This window comes from Mirounga leonina, unplaced genomic scaffold (assembly GCF_011800145.1).
Source record: "Mirounga leonina isolate KUSES-001 unplaced genomic scaffold, KU_Mleo_1.0 Mir_93, whole genome shotgun sequence".
Taxonomy (NCBI): Eukaryota; Metazoa; Chordata; class Mammalia; order Carnivora; family Phocidae; genus Mirounga; species Mirounga leonina.
Genome location: NW_023270854.1, coordinates 16,754,109 through 16,776,648, shown reverse-complemented (window position 1 = coordinate 16,776,648; position 22,540 = coordinate 16,754,109). Strand labels below are relative to the sequence as shown.

Genomic DNA, 22,540 nt, shown 5'->3' with positions numbered 1-22,540 from the left:
TCATCCTCACAGAGAAAACCTGTAGTACTCACATCATTGGCAGACGACACATGGCCCCTCCGTTACATGGTGTTTCTCGTCCTCCCAAAATATTTGACTGAACCATATGCAATTGACATTTTTTATAGAGCAAAGGTAGTCAAATATCAACAGTTTATGGTGGTGTGACTTACATAGGGCATGTGCACTTGCTCTGTTAGACCTCAGTCGGTCACAAAGGGGCTAACTAAACAGTAAGTCGTGTTCTCTGGCTTTTATGCCTTTTCCCATTGGGTACAGAATGTTTGCAGGTGCACTGTGCAAGTCAAAGGACCGGTGGCAAAGGAGAATTCAGGTCATTGAATTTCTTATTTAAAAGTATGATTGCGCTCTACCTGTCTCTCCCTCCCCAAAGGGACAACTACACACTTCAGATCAACCCCAATTCAGGCCTCTGTAATGAAGACCATTTGTCCTATTTTACGTTCATTGGAAGAGTTGCTGGTCTGGCAGTATTTCATGGCAAACTTTTGGATGGTAAGTTACTGAAATGTCACGAAGTAACCAAAATAGGACAGTGCCGTTTGTGGTTCCTTATCAGGTGTCCTATCTTTCACATCACGATGTTAAGCAAAAGTTTCACTGATTCTCTGTAATTGGATAAATCAGTTTTTTGGTTTGCCCATAAAAGAGGTGCTTTTCCCTGGTGTCATCCTCATTTGAGCATTGAAGACATAGTGTCTACACAGTTTAAATACAGTGTAAAGCACAGAATATTCTGTATTTGCACATTTTCTGTGTTTTCCAGAATAACTTTTTTTTTTTAACAAGAGGTAGATTTGGTGACAGATGGAAAAGCTAATTGAAAAGTTAATTAAAATGATCTAATCCATCCAATATCCCGCTATTGTTCCGTTTGTCCCCAAATTATTATTTTTGAATGTGAAGAGATTGTAAATAATTTCAAAGCAATGTTATCACTCAGTGAAGAGATTGACCCTAGGATCACTGCTAAAACAGATGGCACAAAAGAATCTCTCTATTATTTAGAGCATATAAGTCATGGAAGAATTTCAAGGTATACTTAAAGTTAGAAGTCAGACTCCCTTCCTGGCTGGATCTATAGGATTCTTGGTAGTAGAGACCTCTTCTGCATTCAGTCACTTCAGAAGTAATGCCCATAAGAGGGCATCACAGAAATAATCGGTGAGGAAATTGAATCTGAAATATTTTTGAAGAGGGGGCCTGGGTGGCTTAGTCGGTTAAGTGTCCGATTCTTGATTTCAGCTCAGGTCATGATCTCAGGGTCATGAGATCGAGCCCCGCAAAGGGCTCTGTTCTCAGCAAGGAGTCTGCTTGTCCTTCTCACTCTACCCCTCCCCACACGAGCACTCTCTCTAATAAATAAAATCTTCAAAAATATCTATTTTTTTTTTAAGAATTTGGGCATGAAACAGTTGAGGATAGAAGGCAGAGAGTACAATTTGGGACAAAATTTTAATTACCATAGAAAATGAGGCTTTATGGGGAATTATGTTAATTGTGTTTATGGAACCTTAGCTATTCCAAAAAATAATTGATGTCCCCTCTGTACTTTTCCCTTCAATACATTTTCACTGGTAATTGCTAGCTGATTTTTGATCCTCTCATTTCATATTTTATTTTTGGTTGGGAAAGTAAGCATTTGTTTTTCTGATTTGAAGGAAACCACAGTCATTATTTATGTATATATAAAATATATACATATACATAGTGTGTGTATAAATATTTTTTAATTTGCAACTTTGGAGTCATGCCATAGATTATTTCAGCCTATGCAGATTCATTTAAGCCTTCTTAGAGGTCTGTTTATTTACCTTCTGCCAAGTGAGAAGGCATTCTTAGTTGCTTTGGAGAAATCTAGAAAGTAGAAGATAGGATCCTGACCTCAGTGAACTTCTATTCTCTTGGGGCGGGGGGATGGTGGGGAGCAGAAGAATCACAGCAACAGAAGGGGGCACAAGGAGCAGGCCGAGGAGAAGGCAGCTTGGCTGGAGGGCCAGGGAGTGTGTTGACCGAGCTGTGTATCACCTTGAGGGTGGGGTAGGATTTATGCATTTCGAAGCTGGGATCACTTCAGAGCCAAGCTCCATGGAAGGAGTAGCGGGGAGGGGCAGGAACATGTCAGGGAGTGGAGGAGACTGCCACACTGGGGACAACAGTGTACCTCAGGAATTGCGGAGTTAAGAGCCAGAGGGCCCCTGGGTGTGTGATCAGAACGTGAGTGCCCCCTGTAGGCAGAGCCTGTGCGCTCTGCAGGTCAGCCCACCGCTGCCTTCTGTTGGTTTCCTCCTTTTACTACCTTTTACCTCCCTGGACCCCGAAGGTTATTGAGCCAGCAGGATGGGGAATATGCAGCAGAACACTGTGACAGATTGGATGGGGCAGGGGGGTGAGGCTGAAGGAGGAGGGGGAGAAGGGCCCCCTGGGAGGAGGTGGTGCCCAAGGGATGCTGACTTGCCCTTGGGGACGGCAAATCAGGGTCCCTGCGGGCCACCTCTGTGGTGGTGGAGTCCATCGCCATAGGCCTTCATCCCCCGCCCTTGGAAGACTGCACAGCCTTCTGTGTGGTCTCCCTCGTCTCCCACTTGCCCCCTTCCTTGTTTTCTCCCCATTACTGCCAAGGCAGTGATCTCCAAGTGCAGGTGAAATTTTCACCTGGCTTTTCCATGACACCTGAGCCCCACAGGCAGCGGCCTGACTCTCCAGCGCCCCCTGCCGGCTGTGTGCTTCCCAGTCCCCTCTCTGGCCTGTCCTCACCCCGGCCCACCCCTGGCAAGTCTGTCTTGTCCCCTCCGCTTCCACTGCTCTTTTGTCCTCTTGTTCATGTGCCTTGTTTGAGCTGCAGACTCCCGCTTGGCCCTGACTTTTTTCTCCCTCCTTAGAAGCCTTAGACCCCTTCCTGTTGTACTGTCCGGCCTGAGCCTTGCCTTCCCCTAGGCCAGGCCTGGCCTGTCATTCAGCCTGAGGGCAGCTTCATTTTTTATTTCAGCAGTATCACAGCTTTGAGAACTAACCCATATTTTTCCTCCCTCTCTTAGGTTTCTTCATTAGACCGTTTTACAAAATGATGTTGGGAAAGCAGATAACTCTGAATGACATGGAATCTGTGGTGAGTAAATATAGATCACTCCCCTGGGCATCATGGGCCCCTCTGCCTCGCAGAGGGGTGGCTGAGACCATGTTGTAGTTGCAGTGATTTTTGTGGGTGTTTTCATTCACACTTGATCTTAGCCAAAAGGCCGAGAAGTGATGGTGTTTTCATTCACTATGAACAACAAGGAACGTTGACTTGTTCACGAAGTTAATTGAGCTCCCTAAATTCTAATAAGTAAATCGTTGTTCACATTTCCTAGAATCGTGCTGCTCGAGGTGGGTAGACTCCAGTCTCAGCCACCTCACTTCCCTGGAACTGGTTTGACCAAACTGAATCCAAGGGTCATCTGGGGGTCTCACTGCAGCTCTTACTCTCCTTTGAAAACCGCTGATCCAAATGTTTCGAGATTCATCAGCTATCCCTCTGTTTTCTGATCTCAAAACATGGCAGGAGTGCAGGCCAAAACGTAGCTAAAGGGAAGAGCACTTCCAGATATGGAAGTGACCGGTTCGGTGCCGGGGATGGGATGAACCCAGTTAGAAAAGGATGCTAGAAGACACTCTCTGAAACATGATTTGGGCTTTCCCATTGCAGTCAACTTACCCATTTTATCTAGGCTGACCATTTTAGGGCCAAAAGGATTTTCTATAAAAACAAAAGTGACACTCTTCTCATAAGGTACTTGCTGCTTCTGGTTTTCTGTTAATTCGCCCATCGCCCCACCGGGCCGCTCCAGCCGAGCGTGGGGGTGTTTGCCCAAGTGCCAGTGCACATTCACAGGGCCATCAGGAAGCTCTTTGTCCACTTGGGGTATTGCAGCTCTGCTTTCATAGCCTGTCACTTGATGAGAAAGCACGTGCATCCCCTTGGCCTCGCTGTGGTGTCGATGGTGACTCCTAGGTAGTTGGGCAGATGAGCCGTATCCTCCTCGTTTACCAGCATTCATCGGAGCTCTGCTCATCATCTCTGTGTGAAGGAAGAGGATGACGCCCACAGTGCACTTGAGTCCACTCAGCTGGTTTTTCCGTGAAAACAGAACCCCAGTAGCAGCCTCAAAGCTTCCACCTTTAACTTACCCTTTTATTATAATAGAATGAGGGAGCTGGGAACATAGACATTTCTTCTAAACCTAAATTTTATACCACCTGTTGACGGTTGGTGCACGCATCCTCTTCTGTCTTCCCAGAGCCTGTCCGGTGTGTCCCCAGTGGAGGAGCCCCTGGGCCTGCCCCAGAGAGAGGAGCCCAGGTCCCTGTGGGTTGTGTTCTGGCTTTGACACCAGCACAGCCTTCCTGTTTGCTTACAGGACTTGCAGAGAGCAATAAAAGCACAGGAAGGGGGTATAAACTCATTGGTATTTAAGTAGAACATTTTCTGTCTTTCCTGTTTTCCTCTGATATTTTCACCCTTAAAAGATCGGAAGTATATTGATCTCTCCATGGTCAACTTGATGTTCCTTCTGCCAATCCAGAGCAGGTTGCTTCCTCTACCCTTTATGGAGGACAGGATTCACGTCCAATCCCCTCCTGACTACCAAAACATTTTTTTGGTTTGGTTTGTATTTTAAATTACAGGGGAAGAGTAGATTTGGAGCAGAGCAAGAAACCTATTAGTGACTAGTAATCTTTGAACATTCTGAGGGGAATTGCGTTAAAAAGACTTAATGACTTGAAGAAGTCAAATGAGTTTGTATTTGGGGAGGAAAACTTAATTTCTATATCATTTCTATAGGATAGTGAATATTACAACTCATTGAAGTGGATCTTGGAAAATGATCCTACTGAACTGGACCTCATGTTCTGTATCGATGAAGAAAACTTTGGACAGGTACGTGTGGGCCTCCCCAGGACTCCCTCTTTGACTTCAGAGTCTTTGCTTCTTCACAGAAGGGCTATAACAGGACTCTGCTGGACAATTAAAATCACTTCTGAGAGCTTCAGATGTTAATTAGCATCTCATTACATGGGTACCTCCTTGTCCTGCCAGGAAGCTAAGTTCTTCCGCTCTTCCGGCCAAGTTAGAGATTCTGAGGCCTCTGGGGTGTGAAGCCCATCTCCTTCTCACTTAAAGCAAATCGCAATGTGAGTGTTTAGGCCTTGGTTTTAGAATTTAAGTACTTCAAAAAATCGTGTGTTGAAGTAGTGGTTTAAGTACATGACCAGGAGAGGTGATGTTTGGCGGGGCCTTTAAGGGTTCTATGGTCATGATGAAAGTTGTCTTGGGCTCAGCAGGCTCGGATTTTTCTAGCATTCCCTTCTTGCTTTGCATACACACTGTCATTAGGCTGAATTCATCATAAAGGTCTATGTCAAACATAATGCCTGCTGGGAATTCTCATCACTGTCCTAAAGTTCCATAGGGTGTGTTTGTCTTAAACCCGAAACCTTCTATTCATTTGTTCCTGGTGATCACGGTGCTTTTTGTGAGGTCTGTTGCAGGTATTTATCCAGCCCTGGTACCTGTCCTTTCACAAAAGCCCAGACACGGTTCCCATGTCCCAGAGCAAATCTACATGACCTTGAAATGAATGAGACAATGGAGCCCATTTGAAGGGTTGCCATATGGAAAATGAAACTGATCTTCCTTGTTGCTTCAGAGGTTGTTAAAAGTGTACTCTTCTGTCAAAAATGCTCACTTTACATTGCAGTGCTCAGTTATGTAGGTGAAGCTAGGAAATCAGGTGCCTGTCCTCTTGGGTTCACTGTCTTAGAAAGCAAACACAAACATGCAGTTTGTCTACTTAAAAATTCTTGGTTGACCTTTCTGTGACCTTCAGGGTAAATTGAAACCTTTTTTTTAGCATAGCTTATGATCCGGCACTGCCCACCTTTAGCCTGATCTTTTGACCCCTCCACTTGCTCACCCTGACAACCATAGCATACCTATAACCTTGTCTGCACAGACACTTCTGGGCAAGCTCCCTGTCTGTGCAGCGCCCTCCACATTCCTGCACAGTGTCATCCCCTCTCCCCAAACTCTTCTCAGGCTGTTCCCCAGTCATTACGGATCCACTATCCTCTATGAGCTGACCTCAGTTGCCTTGGTCTTTCTGGTGCTCAGCGGCCGCTGAGACCTGCTAAATGCTTATCGAGCAAATGAATGAATGGCACTAACCTAGTTTTGTTTTTATTTTTTTTTTTAACTGTTAATAATGTTGTAAGTAACAGAAGCTCTGAGTGTGAGAAAACAAAATAACTCAATGACTTCGTTTTTTAAGCTGGACCTATTTAAGGGTGCTAACTGCCAATTTTCCAAGGGTAACACATGGATAATCATCCTGGAACTCTATCTTCCTTTCATTTCTAACACAGGGAGGAAGGAGTAGAAATAAGGAACCAAGGAAGACTTAAAATCGATCCTGTGTATTGACTGCAAAAAAACAAAACAAAACATAAAAACCCTTTATATCCACTTATATAGAAAACCATATGACTGACTTACCACAGTTCAGAAGATGTTAGCAATGCCAGGGCTGGAAGCAGATGTGCTGGGGAAGCTGCCTTAGTGACAGTTAAATGGAGCTGTTTCCGCCTAATAAATGACACCCAAACACACGATGTTGGGATTTTTAAGTAGACTTCTAATAAAAGTTCTGATGATCATTATAATTCATATCAGTTATTCATTAAAAACAATTCTCAGCCCTCATTTGATGCTGTAGGTTCTTCTGACTTTTGGATTGAATCGGGTGGAGTAATGCAGTAATCGAAAGAGACTCACAGGAGGAGTAAGAGAATGATTAGGCGCCCTATTTGTTAAATTGCCGCTTCCCTTTTTAGAGCTAACCTGACTAACAGGGAACTAGTGTTCTCTCTTTTGCATTCTGGGAAGAAACTGAGAGAGAATTAAGCAGCCACATATTGATCACATCTCCCATTTCCAGTCCTTCCCCAAGCCTTGTTCACTTTAACCCCCAAATACGTCTCAAATCTGTCTGTTCTCCCTTCCCACTCCTCCAACACCCGAGTCTAAGCTACCATCCTGTCTCATAGACTCCTAGCTGGGCTTTTATATCCACCTTGTTCTCCTTTAATGGCAGACTGGTCTTTTCAGGACTTAAAAATCGTCATCCCTCTGCCAGAAACATTGAAAGATAAAGATCCAGATCATTGATTGGCCCCCTGAGGTCCCGCATGGCCTTGCCCCATCTCCTCTGTCTCCAGATGCATTTTTGCATCACAGAGCTGCCCCTCGTGCTCTCTGGCCAGGTCTCATTGGACTTCCTGAACACACCAAGTTCCCTCTTGCCTCAGGACCTTTGCTCATGCCAGTCCATCTCTTGGGAACATACTGCCTCCCACCTGCTGTTCAGACAGTCCCTTCCTCAAGGAAACCAACCCTGACCCCAGGCCATAATACTTCAGAGTGCGTCCATGTCTCCCTGTGGCATATAGCATGGGTGACTGTGCATTTATTTCTATGATTAGGTGTGGGGCATTAAGCGCAGGCTGGTGGCGGCAGCGCTGGGTATGCGTCTTGGTGGCCACCGTGCACTCAGCAGCACAGCGCCTGGGACTGGGGAGCGGTGGAACCAGCGTGGGTGTCCACTGATGTCCCCGCGTCTCCCCTCCTCCAGCCCTCTGCACAGCTCTTCACTGCGTTGCCTTTTACTTGAACCCAAGAGGAAGCGCACGCCTCCCTTGGGCCAGAACATGGTCATTTCTTCAACGGCGTGAAGTCTCCACACACATGGACCGTCCATGCAGCTGGCCTTCCTCGGGGCTGTTAGCAGTTTGTTTGTTTGTTTTTTCATTCCGCAACTGGAAACATCAGGCCGTGAAGTCGGGTGGCAACTGTCGTCTCGCGGAAAGAAACCCCGGCTGTGGTCATTATTGTGCGGTGTTTTCTTTCTGGTTGGTGAGAACTTGGAGGCGCAGGTTTCTGGGGCATCCTGTGAATGTCTCAGATGAACAGATTGAAGCGTCGAACAGTCGTCCTTGGCCGAGCAGGAGGAATAAACCGTGCACGTGGGCGCACGTACGCACCCACACCCGCAGGAGGAGGCACTCTTTCAGAGCTGTAATAAGTAGGAATTCGTTATTGCTGGTTCAGCAACTTCGCATCTGATCGGGTGGCTTTGAAGACCAGAAGTGTGGACTCTTAGGAGCCTGGGCAGCAGCCTGCAGGAAAATTCTTAGGACCAGGCATAAGTTAGGTGAAGGCATACATTCTCAGCTGGGGTGATATCACCCCCAAGGGGGGGGAAACTAGCTCTTGGAGAACAAAAAAGGCTCAGCTATTAACGGTGGCTTGTGGCGCTCCCAAAAGGCCACAGTATGTGCCTCGGGATTAGGATGGATCTGTTTATGAAGACTTAATGGGAAGAAAGGGGGAGGGGGTCTGAAAGGGCTCTTAAGGGGCGACAATGAAAAAAAAGGCTGAGAAACTGCAGAGGGGAAGAAAATGAGTGAAAGGCAGAAACTGGATCTAGGAGGAAAGGTGAGCAACAGACAGGGGGCAGGATCTTGGCCGAAGCTGGGAAGAACCAGACCAAGAGCCTAATGTGGGGGTGCCTCCAGGGGCGGGGGGCTGGCCAGAGGCTCTGGCTCCTCAAAGACCAGGTCGAGGAGCTAGACAGATGACACCTGTAGGAAACGTGAAGAAGGTAGAAGGGCGGTTGACTCAGATGCCTCGGCCCCGTGGCTCGCTTTCATGTCTGCCTGGACCCTGAGGCTCATCCCACAGGGTTCGTGGGGCACGTGTCCTGTCAGCAGGCGGGTGTTCCCCAGCAGTGAGCAGCGCACCCAAGGATGGGGCCAGAGGCAGGCGAACCTGGCTCTGCCCGAGTCCCACTCACTCGATAGGATCCACACAGTTTCTCAGCAGACTCCTCGGACGTTCGACGTAAGGCATCGTTCAACGATCTGGTGGGAGGAGTGTGAATCTGGAGCTTTAACCTGCCAAGGAAGAGAGTCTAGATGTGTGAGTCCCATCTCCTCAGAGGTTCCTCTGATCTAACGTATAGTCTTTATGAAGAGGGGTAACTTCGTACTCAGGCCAGTAGACTTAAAAAAGAATAAGGATTTTTCCAGAAGCACATACTGAGCTCCTCCTGTGTGCAGGCGCTGTGTTAGTGTTGTTCATCCTGGGTCCTTGAGTTCAGACACAAGACAACGATGACCCTGGCCCAGAAGCAGGTGTTCACAGAGAGGAAGTATGTATTCGGTGTGGTGGGGAGACGGTGGTGTGGGAGGAAGCCACTCTCCACTTCCTGCTGAGTCTCCGTCTCAGCGAGGAAACGGGGGCATGGCACCTGCCTTGTGGGGACCGCTCCGTGATTTCCCCCGTGACGAACCTAACCCTGCACTCGGACCATGGGAAGTGGGCTGTGCCTGGCCCTTGGCAGCCAGTTGAAAACGTGGAATTGGAAGAGCCCCCACTACTTCCCCCTCAGGTGTTGTCAGTGAGGAGCCCGAGCAGGAGAGAACTGGACTGAACTGAGAGACACGGATGGCCAGGCTCTGGGAGCAAGAGCTGGAAACCAGCCTCCTCTGCCTGCCTGTGAGCCCCCAGCACCGCCTCCCCAAGGGACCCGCAGTCAGAGTCACCCAGAGAACCAGACGGCTGCCCACAGACTGACTGCTTGCTTAACCTCCTGACGTAACACAGACAGCACGGTCCCTTTCTTTTTTCCTTCAAAAACGATGGTATTTATCTGATTACAAAACATAAAGACTATGTTTAAGTAATAAACATAAAGCCAGTACAATAAAAATCATCCATAGCTCCTACCACCTAGAGAAAATTCACGATTAAACTTTTGATTTCTGTCTTCCAGAATTACTCTTTATAATCACATGCAAACAAGATTTTTTATTTTTACAGAATGAACTTGTACGATACATACACTTCTAACTTAATATATCCCAGCTACCTTTCCGTGTCAGGAAATGTCGAGGTCATCCATTTTAATGGCTACACTGAATTCCATGTCTTAGACCGTATCTTTTCTAACCATGCCCCATTGCTGGGCATGCAGGCTAGCTCGGGATTTTGCTATATATAGGCAGCATAATGATTATAATCTTGGAATATACATTTTGTTGATCTGGCCAATTTCTTTCCCTTGGTATAAATTCTAGAAGAGAAAGTATTATGACAAGGGATGCTGTGCAAATTAAAATTTGATGCCTCTTGCCAAATTATCTTCCCCAAAGGCTGAAGCTATTAGACTCCTACCAACGGTGTAGGGAAGACTGGTTTCTCTGCAGTCAGCAGTGTGGGCTCTCTCCTCCCTTTCACTGGGTGTTGGCTTTTGGAGGCACCAGAGGGGTTTTTCTCCTTGCCCTTCCCGCATGCTCGCTCTCTGAGGTCGGTCTTCTCATTCCAGAGCTCTCTGGAAATTGCAGCTCCTGGAAAAAATTCTTAGTATTGCTGAGCTGTGCTGAAGACCTCTCAGTACCAAGAACTGGGCTTGGATTTATTAACTTGTTTGGTGTGGATCTGACGGGAAAACTCCCATTACTGAAAGGGAATAGGGAGACCGTCTTTGGGGGAGAAGAGGAAAAACCATGAGGAGCTTATTTAAAAATGCAGCAGTATAAATGAATACGGTCGGTTCTATTCTAAGAAACGTCCCCACCTCACATGCTAAGCATAAGTGTCCACCATCGTTGAGGATTGCCAGGGCCTCTTTAGGCCAGGCAGGCGATCACAGGGAGAGCCAGGCAGACGGGAGGACAGCCATGGAAAAGGGGAAAGCGGGCAGGAAGGAGGGGCTCAAAGAAAACTAAGAATACGGTAACAGTTGAAATCCACATCGTGGATGGTAGAGAGTTGGAGTGATATTGTAGAGCGTGGAGTTCAGTCATGGGGTAGAAACGCCAGATCACTCCCTGAATAAGAGGAAAAGGAGAAAGAAGGAAACGTAAAAGGATTAGATGCTTTGACTGAAAACCCCGAACTCGAGCAGCGATCCCGCACATAATCAGGAGACCGTTGGGAGGCAGACGGGCTGCGTGTCTGGGTCACAGAGGCTCCATCTGTCCCGGGCACGTGAGGCCAGCAGGGGAGGCATCGCTGACGGTGGACCCCTGCCCGAGCAGCAGATTTCATTGCCGATCCGAATCTCTTCTCCCTCATGATGGATGTGACCCGCAGACTTACTCTGGAAAACCCTCACTCTCTGAAATAGCCAGTTCTGCGTAGAAAAGAAAGGGATCCCAGCAGAACATCAATGTGGCTATCTTTGAATAGGAGACTTGTGGGTGGTAATTTTTTCTTTTAAAATTTCTATGAGAGGGGTGCCTGGGTGGCTCAGTCGTTAAGCGTCTGCCTTCGGCTCAGGTCATGGTCCCAGGGTCCTGGGATGGAGCCCCGCATCAGGCGCCCTGCTCTGCGGGAAGCCTGCTTCTCCCTCTCCCACTCCCCCTGCTTGTGTTCCCTCTCTCGCTGTGTCTCTGTCAAATAAATAAATCTTTAAAAAAAAAAAATTTCTATGAGAGTAAACTTTATTTAAAAAAAAAAAAAAAAGGTCTCTTCCTCCCTTGCTTTCTGCTAGTTATTGCTTTCTACGGCATGATACTGAGTTAGGGCCGGCCGGAGGCACAGAAGAAGGCCATGCTTGCTTTCAGCCGCTTTGCTCTTAACAGTGCTAGGTGGCCCTGTGGGAGGGAGCTGGTCCAGGCAGTGAGCAAGGAGGTGTCCGGATGCACATAGAAAGCCAGGGTTCTCAGAACAGCAGGTAAATCCATCCCTCAGCCTTGCTTCTTAAGCTGCCCCCTTTTTTTTTTTTAAGTCCCTATGTTTCTCCTTTTTGAAAGAAATTCATGCATCATCTTTTATGACTATAAAATCTAATTTTCAGAAAGTGCATTAGAATTTGGATTTCGGTAGTCTTGAGTGTTCCCTGTCTTTTCTGTTACACGTGATTAATTTCTTGATAAATGAATAGGTGACAAAATGGTGCTCTCCTCCATTGTTGGTAATGTATGAAGATACAATAAAGATAATTAAAACTCATAAATAACCTCAAAATAATTCACCTTTGATAACATCTTTACATGTGTAACATCTCAAAGGTTTAAAAGCCTCGTTAGATATTCTCTTAGACTCAGAGCCCATCTGTTGGAAAGTCTTTCTGAATGAATGTTGCTTATCTTGTTTGGTAAGACATTATTACTCAGTAATGTGCAAAGTAACTTCATGATGGTGATTGTTGTGTTATTTTTGCAATTACAGACCTATCAAGTGGATCTGAAGCCCAATGGGTCGGAAATAATGGTGACAAATGAAAACAAGAGGGAATATATTGAGTACGTATACACAGATTTACAACCTTTTATTAAATTGAACAGCTGTTTGGTTGATGTCCCTTTCTAAAACAGCTCATGCCTGTTGTGGGCACACTTTCAGTAATACGAGTTCCTTTCTGGCTTGGGCTAATAGGAAGTTAAATTATAAGATGGAAAGTTGGGCCTTGTATCATGACTTCAGTGAGCTGCCTTATGAGGGAGTCATAAAAGGAGAAAAAAGTGTACAGAATTGAGTAATATGACAAACATGCTTTTGGAGGATGTGATATGTAGTCTAAAATTGAGATTTGCTCTGTTGGAACATAGTGTCAACAACCAGTGGGGTAAAATAAGGAACAACCAGAAATAAAATATTTCCTCTCTCTAGTGACTTCTTTTCCGTAATGAAAATGTAAGAAAATTGTTAAAATGGGTAAGAAAATCCACATATGCAAACACAGTGAATTATTTCTGATATTTATGATTTTCTTAACCCAATCTTAGCCTCAGTGGTGGAACAAAATGTTTAGTCCTTTGGAAATCCAGCTGCTAAGCAATCCTAGGGCATTTGTGCTGGCCAGAAGGCCTTTGTCTGTCGGGCACATTACACGATTTCCTCTTCGGTACGTATGTATGCTTCACGCACACAAGTCCGGATCTCCCTCGCTAGCCCGGGTGCAGGGCTGAGGTCAGCACAGCGGTGTTTGGTGCCCGGGTCCCAGTGTCTGCATTCGACAAGCGGGTTCCCTCCTCCCTGCTCAGCGGAATTGGTCCGAAGACTTGAATGTGAAGAATTGGCCTAGAGTCTTGGCGTCTTCTAGCGTCCTCTACGAAGAAAAACCCATCCTTCCTAATTAGGGAGAAATGGACAGTGTTGGAGCCAGTCACTACTTAGAGACCCTGACAACGCATGCTTAGCGGACATGCCCCCTCCCCGCCCGTCCTCACAAGTTAAAAGCTTGCTGTGCTTTATTTTTTTTTTTTTTTTAAAGCTTTTTTATTTATTTATTTGACAGAGACAGAGACAGCGAGAGCAGGAACACAAGCAGGGGGAGTGGGAGAGGGAGAAGCAGGCTTTCCGCCGAGCAGGGCGCCCGATGCGGGGCTCGATCCCAGGACCCTGGGACCATGACCTGAGCCGAAGGCAGACGCTTAACCAACTGAGCCACCCAGGCGCCCGCTTGCTGTGCTTTAAAAAAAAAAAAAACCCACCTAGGAATAAGACACTACAGTCCTTACCTGTTCACATTAATTGGCACACTTGTTCTGAATTTGGACAATCTCAGCAGGCTGGACGCCACCTCGGCAGATGCCATGGTCTTCATTTGAAAGTACAGGCTTCGAATGGATTTTTAAAAACACTGCCTCTGAGGGGGGATTAGGGCCTGAAGTCTGAGGGTTTGGACATTTGATACATGTGGTATATCATCCTTTGCCGTTAATTCCTTTAGGTTTCAGGTTTGCTGGGGGGTGGCCTTGGACAGAGTTGCAGGCGGCTTCACTGGAAAAGAAAGGAGGGTGAAAATCTCCACCCGCCCCCCGGCACACGGGTACCCCTCGGGTGCAGGAAGGCTCTGGGGCTGATGGTTGAGCAGTGCGGTGAAGCCCCAGGCGGCTGAACAGGGCGTGTGCAGAGGGGCTGGGCCTGGAGGGCCATAGCCATGGTGGCACCTCGCAGGGAGAGCCCTTTATGGAGGCCTTCGGTCTGTCTCACGACAAAATGCCTTCGCTGGAGTCCAGCATGGATTCACCTAGCCTTAGATTCTGCTGTGCCCGAAACATCGCCACAGAGAAAATGGTTTCTGTTCAAGAGGTCTTATCATTAATCCTCCAAATTTTGGCATTAAAGGATTAGCATAAGCCATTTTGCTGATAAGTTATGTGTCATTGTTGAAAACAGTATACTGGACACCAGAGCGAAATGTATCACAAAATGTTGTACTAGATACTCCTTTTAAAAACATATGTATGTGTTTAGGGGCGCCTGGGTGGCTCAGTCAGCTGGGCGTCTGCCTTGGGCTCAGGTCATGATCCCAGAGTCCTGGGACCGAGCCCCTCATCGGTCTCCCTGCTCAGGAGGGAGCCTGCTTCTCCCTCTCCCTCTGCCTCTCCCCTCTGCTTGTTCTCTCTCTCAAATAAATAAATGAAATCTGAAAAAAAGGGGGAAAAAAATCTATGCACACGTTTATGCAGAGGTGGGTGTGTGTTTGCGTGAGTTTGCGTGTGCGTGCGCGTGCATGCATGATGCACGTATATATTCACACTCCGCGACCTTTTTTATCTCTCTGTCCCCGTAGTCCTATCTGTAGGCAACTTTGCTAAACTAAGGCTTGATCAGGGGTGGGGGGGAATAAATGATCTCTGAGTTTAGGTTCCCAGCTACTCCTGAAAGCATTACTGAATCCAGCGTGCCGTGGTTCTGCACCCTCCCTGTTGTCCGCCACGGTGGGGGTTCCTCTGTTCTCCCCTCCCCGGGTGAGAAGGTGTGAGGAAGCAAATGGGGCTCGCGGTGACGAGGGTGGTTCACTACTCTCCCGTTGCTCCCGCAGCTTGGTCATCCAGTGGAGGTTTGTGAACAGGGTCCAAAAGCAAATGAACGCCTTCTTGGAGGTAAGTTGTGCGCCCTCAGTCCTGTGGTGAGAGAGGAGGGCTCTGGTCCTTGGGGTGGGGATGCTGGTGGCCTGGAGCACTCAGCCACCCTTTCTTCATCTGGTGGTCTCTTGCCCTGCTTCTCCTTGAATCCCTCACAGACTCCGCTTCCACACAGGTACATGGAAAACACATTGTCTTCGGCTGGGTTTTTGTCTTAACACCGACCTGTGTTGTGCCAACTTCCTCCTATTAGAGGGTGAAGCAGCCACTCCTCAGATCCAAATATTTAATGTCAGCGATGCTCCCCGGCCTCTAGCAGAGGGTGGCGGGATTCCTCATTTTACAGAGGGTTCAGTTTGGGGGCACCTGGATGACTCAGTCGGTTAAGCGTCTGCCTTCGGCTCAGGTCATGATCTCAGGGTCCTGGGATCAAGTCCCGCATCGGGCTCCCTGCTCAGCGGGGAGTCTGCTTCTCCCTCTGCCCCTCTCCCTGCTCATTTTCTCTGTCTCAAATAAATAAGTAAATAAAATCTTCTTTAAAAAATGGTTCACTGTGACCAAAAGTAAAACCCCTTTTTAAGTCTTGATAACAGGTTTAGTTATGTAAAGAGAAGGTAGGAACAAGCCCCAGGTGTACATTATAAATTCCCACTGAACCAATGCAGAGTTCTCATTGGGCAACGCTCTCCTCGGCTTGCCCTAGCTCAGTCACCTGCAGTAAAGTCCCAAGCCCAGCAGAACACTCAAAAAATTCAGGGACTTGGGGTATAAAATGTGAGTTAGACCTACAAGAGGACAGCAGGTTTCATACTTCATTTCATAAGAAACCCGGGAGGCTCCATGCTGGCCCCGCCCCAGGTGATCCCACTTTCAGAAACCAGACACCTGCGAGGCCCAGCAGCATGGAGCATCTCACCAGACCAGTCCGGTGGTCATTGTGAACCCGGGAACTAGAGCAGGGTCTCTGCGTTCCTCTCTCCCCTCCTGGATCACACCGCCTCCTTATGTAGTTCATCTCTGTGCCTTCAGTACCTTATTTTTAAACATATTCTCTTGCACATTCGTGGCTCATGCGTTCTAGGACATACTGACTCATAGCTATGTCATAAATGGCTTTTGGAATTTGCCTGCCTACAGTAACCCATAGTTTCAGAGGGCTTCTGAAATTGCTCAAATACCTGAACCTTCTAGATTCTCCTCCCTTTCTAAATTTTTACATTGGGACTATGCTGTTTTTATTAGAACTACAGTTATGGGATACTGTCGCTGATCTATAAATCAGCAAAAAATGTGTTTTTTCCTGGCTGTTTTCTCTGTAAAATTTGTCTCTTTAAAGGAAAAATATATCTCAGGGTGACTTTTTTTTTCTTTCAGGGATTCACAGAACTGCTTCCTATTGATTTGATTAAAATTTTTGATGAAAATGAGTTGGAGGTTTGTATTTTAAACATTTTCTGTAAAGTTAGATATTTTTAAATGGTATTTTATTATTCTCTGGCCCATGATGTCCTAGGGAGTAAGCTGGGATGGATTCTACTCTATGTCTCTTATGGGGTGCATGTGTCGATCTTCAAGTAGGGAATAGTGGAAGTAGTCAGCTGTAGATTTCTCACCCAGGAGAGAGTAGTTCTGGGACACACCAGACAAGTAGAGGCCCACCGAGCTGGGTTGGGTTCATGGCCAGGAGCACCAGGTAAGGAAAATTGCTTCTGATACAATCATGGTTGGGACATCCAGTTGGGGCAGCAGCTGAGATCCTGCACCTCCTCCCCACACGGTGGTAGTCATGTGACCTTGGCCAGGACGTGAGCAGCAGGGGCTGTGGAACAGACGTCTCTGTGAACTTGACCTGGTTTATATTGCATAAGGAAGAACCTCAGAAGACAACAAGGTAGTAGCAGGAGGCAGTTTACATTGGATTGTTTCAACTTCTTTGTGTTGACCTAGAGGAAAACCAGCAACTTAAAAAGCACAGGGATCTCTCACCCTGTGTTGTATTGAGAGAAATAGAAGGAGGAGGCTGTGTCTGGAGAACCTGTCACCCATTTGTCCAGGCCACATATCCGATAAACCATGTCTCACAGACTAGCTTTCTGTTCTTCTTTGTGAAATAGAAACTTGAAGACAGATGATGTCAAAATCCTATAGTGTGAGCCCTTGGTTTTATAAGTGGGGAAACTGAGCTGGGGGCAGCAGTTAAGAACCTTCTGGGTTTACCCAACAAGGTTTGGGCACAGTCAGGCCTAGGATCTATTCTCTGCCTTCTGGTTTGCTTCTCCTTCCATTTTTCTTTGGTGCCTCTGCAGGAATATCATGCTCACTTTTCCCCGAGGACTCCTTCCCTGCTTGGGGGTTAGGCAGCAGGAGGAGCCTCAGACTCCGTTGCAGACCTGGTCACTGCATTAGTGAAGGTCTGCACCCACGCACCTCTGGTCAGCGAGCTGGCAGAGGGGAGCTCTGGGCTGCCAGCACTGATTCCCCTGGGGGTCGGGAGACATTTCACATCCTGAGACACACAGGGTCTCAGAAGGGCAAACAGCTGGAGTAACGGGCAGCTGTAAAGGGAGCGCAAGAAAATCTGAGCCCCGGGCCCATGTTGGAGGCGTGGGCCAGGGACAGACGTGGAGTGGCATTTCCACCACGAAAGGCCGTGGCCTGAACACGCGTTGGAACTGGGTCCCCCTCCTTACCTGCGCTGCCTCTCTGATCTGAAGGGACAGGAAAGTGATGTCCCCGTCATGCGTCTTTAAGAGTTGCCAGCTTACCTGCTTTGCAGAAGACAAAATGCCAGTGTTGAGAAAAGGCCATTCCTCCACGGGTGATCTGTGCAGCGTTCACGAGGGCCCCACTCATGTCTGCTCAATCTCCCTCCTAGTTGCTGATGTGCGGCCTTGGCGATGTGGATGTGAACGACTGGAGGCAACATTCTATTTACAAGAATGGCTACTGCCCAAACCACCCTGTCATTCAGTGGTTCTGGAAGGTAAGGCCATGGCTGCCTGGGTGGTCCTGCTCCTCAGCCTCGGTTGGACCCCTGGGGGCAGAAAGCAGCCCTCCCTGCTCTTTTTCCATAGCTCTAGTGGAGAGCTGTCCCTGCCTCAGGTCGATCCTTATCAAAGCACTTTGTCCTTCCTTAACCACCTGACTAAAGCAGCTCTCTTTGAGGAACCCACCGAGTAGGATAAGTAGGTACAGGAGACCAAACTGGCCTGCCAAAGTGTGACTAAGAATGGGAGGCTTCTCAGGGCAAAATGTGCTTTGGGGCTGACTTTTTCCAAGATGCTGTTTTTGGTTAAAAAATCATTTTCCCCATTTTATTGGTTAATTCCAACAAACATTTTGCTCTTTTCATCTTTCAGTCAGAGATGCAAATGAAATGTGATTTACTGTCTTAGGGCCAGTGTTTGCCTTCTCTTGAGCTTAGGAGAGAAGTGAAATAGAAATGAGTTGAGTCCAAGGGAGAGACCATAAACTGCCTTCTAAAGAACAATTTCAGGGCACCTGGGTGGCTCATTTGGTTAAGCGTCTGCCTTCGGCTCAGGTCATGATCCTAGGGTCCTGGGATGGAGCCCTGCATCCAGCTCCCTGCTGAGTGGGGAACCTGCTTCTCCCTCTCCCTCTCTCAAATAAATAAATAAGATTTTTTTAAAAAAATAACAATTCTAGGGGGGGAAAAGGGCTGACTGCTTACTTCCAAGACTTACGAACTTCTATAACTTGTTTTAATTTCTAAATCTCTATTATAAAGACTGTTTCAAGTGCCAGCAGTAGTGGAGAGAGAGAAAATGTTAAAAGCAGACTCTTCAAAGCCCGGTCCACGGTCTGCTCAGTTCCTGTCCTGATTCAGATGTGTAGCATGCACAGGGTATTGTAGGGGCCTATCCTGGCCTCTGTTTTTCTTTTAATAAAACGTTCTCTTTAGAGACTTTGTCTACAGTCTGAAATGTCACACCGTAACCCGGGTTTCCCTGGTGTCGGCGCTTCTCGAACACTGGATGTCTGTAACTGGCCCGGGGGCTGCTGGCACGCCTCGCCCCCACACACATGAGCTCGGTGCCACCAAAGAGTTCGCTTTGTATTTCATTTCTTTTGACCTATTGGCGGAAGAAGAAAAAGACATTGTGATCCCTCTTATTCTCTGAGATGACACAGGTGGTATTCTGGTGCCCATTAAGAAAAAGACTCCGTTTTCAGTCACCTGTCTCGGTCTGACGCCGCGGCGTTGACGATGGGGTCCCGCGTGTCTGCGTTAGCGTGTGCCGGGTGTCCCACGGCGCTCTAACCACCTTCTGCCCCCGGCCCTAGGCTGTGCTGCTCATGGACGCCGAGAAGCGGATCCGGTTACTGCAGTTTGTCACGGGGACGTCCCGAGTACCTATGAATGGGTTCGCCGAACTTTATGGTGAGCGGGGCCCTGTGCGACTCTCCGCTCTCCTCTTGCGACTTGGCAGCCAGGCGTCCACTGTGGCCCGGCAAGGCTCGGCCCCGCAGGCGCGCGTGTCCCCTGCAGGTCCCGCGCGGGATGGGGGGGCGCTTTCGGGTTTGTACAGGGATCAGTTGGTCTTTTCTGTTTTTCTTGTTTTGTATTGTGGTGTATCTTGAAGGACTCCGTACCTCCAGGAAACTGAATTGCTCCGTGCTTACTGTGGAGATGTTAGAGAATCACTCTTTCTGCTCTACATAGTAAAAGTCAAGCTTGTTTCCTCCCCCCGAAAGGAGCTTTATGTGTAAGCTTGCGGGGTTCAGCAGCAACGCTGTACCTGTCTGCACCCCTGCGTGCTCTTTGGCGTGGCGCGCCTGCAATCCGAAGTGATGCGGGGTCCGTGCCCCCTGAGGCCGTGCGGGCCTCTTGCTTCTTCCCCAGCAGGTCTTCACTACTGTCTGGGAGCCAGGGAGGGGGTCTCCGGCTCCCCCTGGGCACGCTCGCCCACCTTCTTCCCTTTCCCTGAAGCCCCACCTTGGCTTTGTTGTCCGCCTGCCTCGACAGTGCTTGGCATTTATTTCTCTGTCTTTGTCTAGGTTCCAATGGTCCTCAGCTGTTTACAATAGAGCAATGGGGGAGTCCTGAAAAACTGCCCAGAGCTCACACATGGTAAGTGTCAGAAACACACAGTTGTCCACAAAAAGGGTTTTAAATACTTAGCCGGAGCTGATGCTGGGCTGGAGGTCACAGAAGGCTATGTTGCCTGCCCACGAAGAGCAAAGTACGAGGTGCGAGTGATGGCGATGAAATATAAGTTGTAATGCTGATAAAACTCAAACCAGGGTCTGCATGGACCCGGTGTGTTTGTTTCATAAAGGCTTAAACCCCCACCCCATGCTGTGGGGGGAGTTCCTCCTCGAGACCCCATCATTCCTAGAAGCAGAGATTCCACTGTGTATTCACTCGACATGGAAATGACTGTTCTCAAACTCTGTAGACAGATTGGATTTTTACTCCAACCTTAAGTTGGTTTTTATCCCCAGATCTTGGGATAAAATTCCCTGGAGAAACTTTGTTTTAAAAGATCTCTTATGGGGGCCCCTGGCTGGTTAGTTTGTTCAGCGTCGGACTCTTGATTTCGGCTTGGGTCATGATCGCATGGTCGTGGGATCGAGCCCCGCATCAGGCTGCACACTCAGCAGGGAGTCTGCTTGTCCATCTCCCTCTGCTCCTCCTCTTTCTCTCTTTCTCTCTCTCAAACGAGTAAATACAAAAAATATTTTAAAAAAATAATAAAAGGCAAAAATAAAGTAAAATAAAAGGCCTCTCATGGCCATCAATAACCCATACATCTCTGGAGTTCAGCAACAGAACGACTGGCTAGAGGAGCATGAGAGGTGTGACAGAGGCCCCGTCCCCCGGGGTCAGCGACAGAGACAGGTGTGGAGCAAGGCAGCCCTCAGGGCTCCAGGATGCAGGGCAGGAGGAGGGGCCTCCTGTGTCTCTGAGGAGTCCCCTAAACCCAGCAGCTCTTGGGGGAGCTCTCAATGATGCAAGCGCCTGTGTGCCTTGGGTTGGTTCCCCCCCCACAGGCTTTTATTTCTTGCTCTTAGAAGCAGGTGGAGGTGGGCCGTCTGGAAAATGGTGAGCCTACGGTCCTCCTCCTCCTCACCTCACTGCTAGAGAGCCCACTCTGGGCTGCACAATGCAACCGAACACTCGTCGTGGGAAACGCCTCCCCACCCTCACAGTACCTAGGAGAGAATTATCATGAAACTGTATTTGTGGAAAATTGGCTGTGGGAGGTTCTTTTGATTCCCTCGCCTTGCCGGAGAGGAAGCATTCCCCGTTTATACCATTCACAGGACTCTGAATGGCAGGAATATGGTCCTTGCCCATCCGACCCTTGAAAGCAAGCTGACCCCAGCTAAAAGTGGCGGATCTCCCAAGCGGCGATTGCCGTCGTTCTCTGCCTTTCTTCTAGAGGGAGAATGTGTTGCTAGTTTGGAGCTTTTATTCCAAACAGTATCTGAGTCAAGTGTCATTTTCTGGGTTATGATAGTCTTCGTTTGGGGGGCAGTCGGTACGGAGCCGGGCCCCGGGCCTGCTGGGATTGATGCACAGCTCCCAAACTCAAGGTCTCGTCAGGAGAAGGCAGAGTGAGAGCTGACTGGTTGGGCCCAGCCGTCTTCTCCGGGCCAGGCGTGATCAAATCTCTCTGGTGGCCTCAGGGCACGCTGGCATTCTTTCCCCTCAGCAGCGGGGAAGCCTCCCCTGTGATCACGCAGCTCCCAGATTCCCAAAGCGCAGGATTGGGACTCAGCTCTGCCAGAACCAGAATCTACACGCTAACCCTGCACCGAGATCTGCTGCCTCGGTTGATACAGTTCACTTTCTTGGGAGGCTCTTTGAGGAGAACCAAGCAATCGAGTGTCCAGCCCATGTCCCTCTGTGCCCCTATGGACAGATGTCTTACTGTTGAACTTCTGTTCCCAAGTCCACATGCTTGGGTCACAACTAAAACCTGGTGCTGCCCAGATACGGCCTCTGAATTCAGTGGTTCTCAACGTCGGCTGCACATTGGAACCTCCTAGAAAGTTTTTTGGTTTTTTTTTTAAATACGGATGCCAGGGTCCTGCCCCCAGAGATGTGGACTTCGTGGGTGTGGTGTGTAGCCTGAGCTGTGGGATTTTCAGAACTCCCCAGGTGGCTCTGGCACAGACAGCTGGAGTTGAAGATCCCTGCCCTTCCCTAGGACGAAGGTCTGCCCACGGGAGGAAAGCAGCCCCGGGGGCTCTTACCGGAGTCTCTGTGCTTCTCTGTGAGTCACAGCGTCTTCCTGCCAGTGCTCCCCACAGATGGCTGCCGCCCGCTGAGCAAGGGCGCTGGGCACGGGCTGCCAGGGGCCACCCGTCCTCCCAGCCCGGCCCCGGCCTGTGCTGTCCAAGAGGAACAGAGCTTTGCTGGCTGCTCACAGCAACAGGGCCGCCACCGAACTTCAGCTGGAGATAGGCCTGATTTCTTCCATGTTTTATGAAAAGATAAAATTGGCAGTTAAGCTTCAGAATACAAACCTGACTTAGCAGGAGAGCGAGAGCTAGCGTACTTTCCATAAACCTCGCAGAGGTGATTATCGAGTGTCTGAGGTGGAAAGGGCTTCATCTCTGTTTAGCCAAG

At 48.3% G+C, this 22,540-nt stretch overlaps 1 protein-coding gene across 6 annotated transcripts in view; it reads left to right on the top strand.

The window, feature by feature from the left end:
- NEDD4L (NEDD4 like E3 ubiquitin protein ligase) overlaps positions 1-22,540 on the top strand; it is a 335,624-nt gene that overhangs the window by 309,804 nt on the left and 3,280 nt on the right. For all 6 annotated transcript variants that reach the window (XM_034995969.1, XM_034995968.1, XM_034995970.1 and 3 more), the window contains 9 exons: positions 395-516; positions 3,060-3,130; positions 4,847-4,942; positions 12,296-12,369; positions 14,898-14,958; positions 16,315-16,374; positions 17,816-17,923; positions 19,246-19,342; positions 19,960-20,032. In XM_034995969.1, the coding sequence (XP_034851860.1) occupies positions 395-516; positions 3,060-3,130; positions 4,847-4,942; positions 12,296-12,369; positions 14,898-14,958; positions 16,315-16,374; positions 17,816-17,923; positions 19,246-19,342; positions 19,960-20,032 (762 nt within the window). The remainder of the gene's footprint in view (positions 1-394; positions 517-3,059; positions 3,131-4,846; positions 4,943-12,295; positions 12,370-14,897; positions 14,959-16,314; positions 16,375-17,815; positions 17,924-19,245; positions 19,343-19,959; positions 20,033-22,540) is intronic.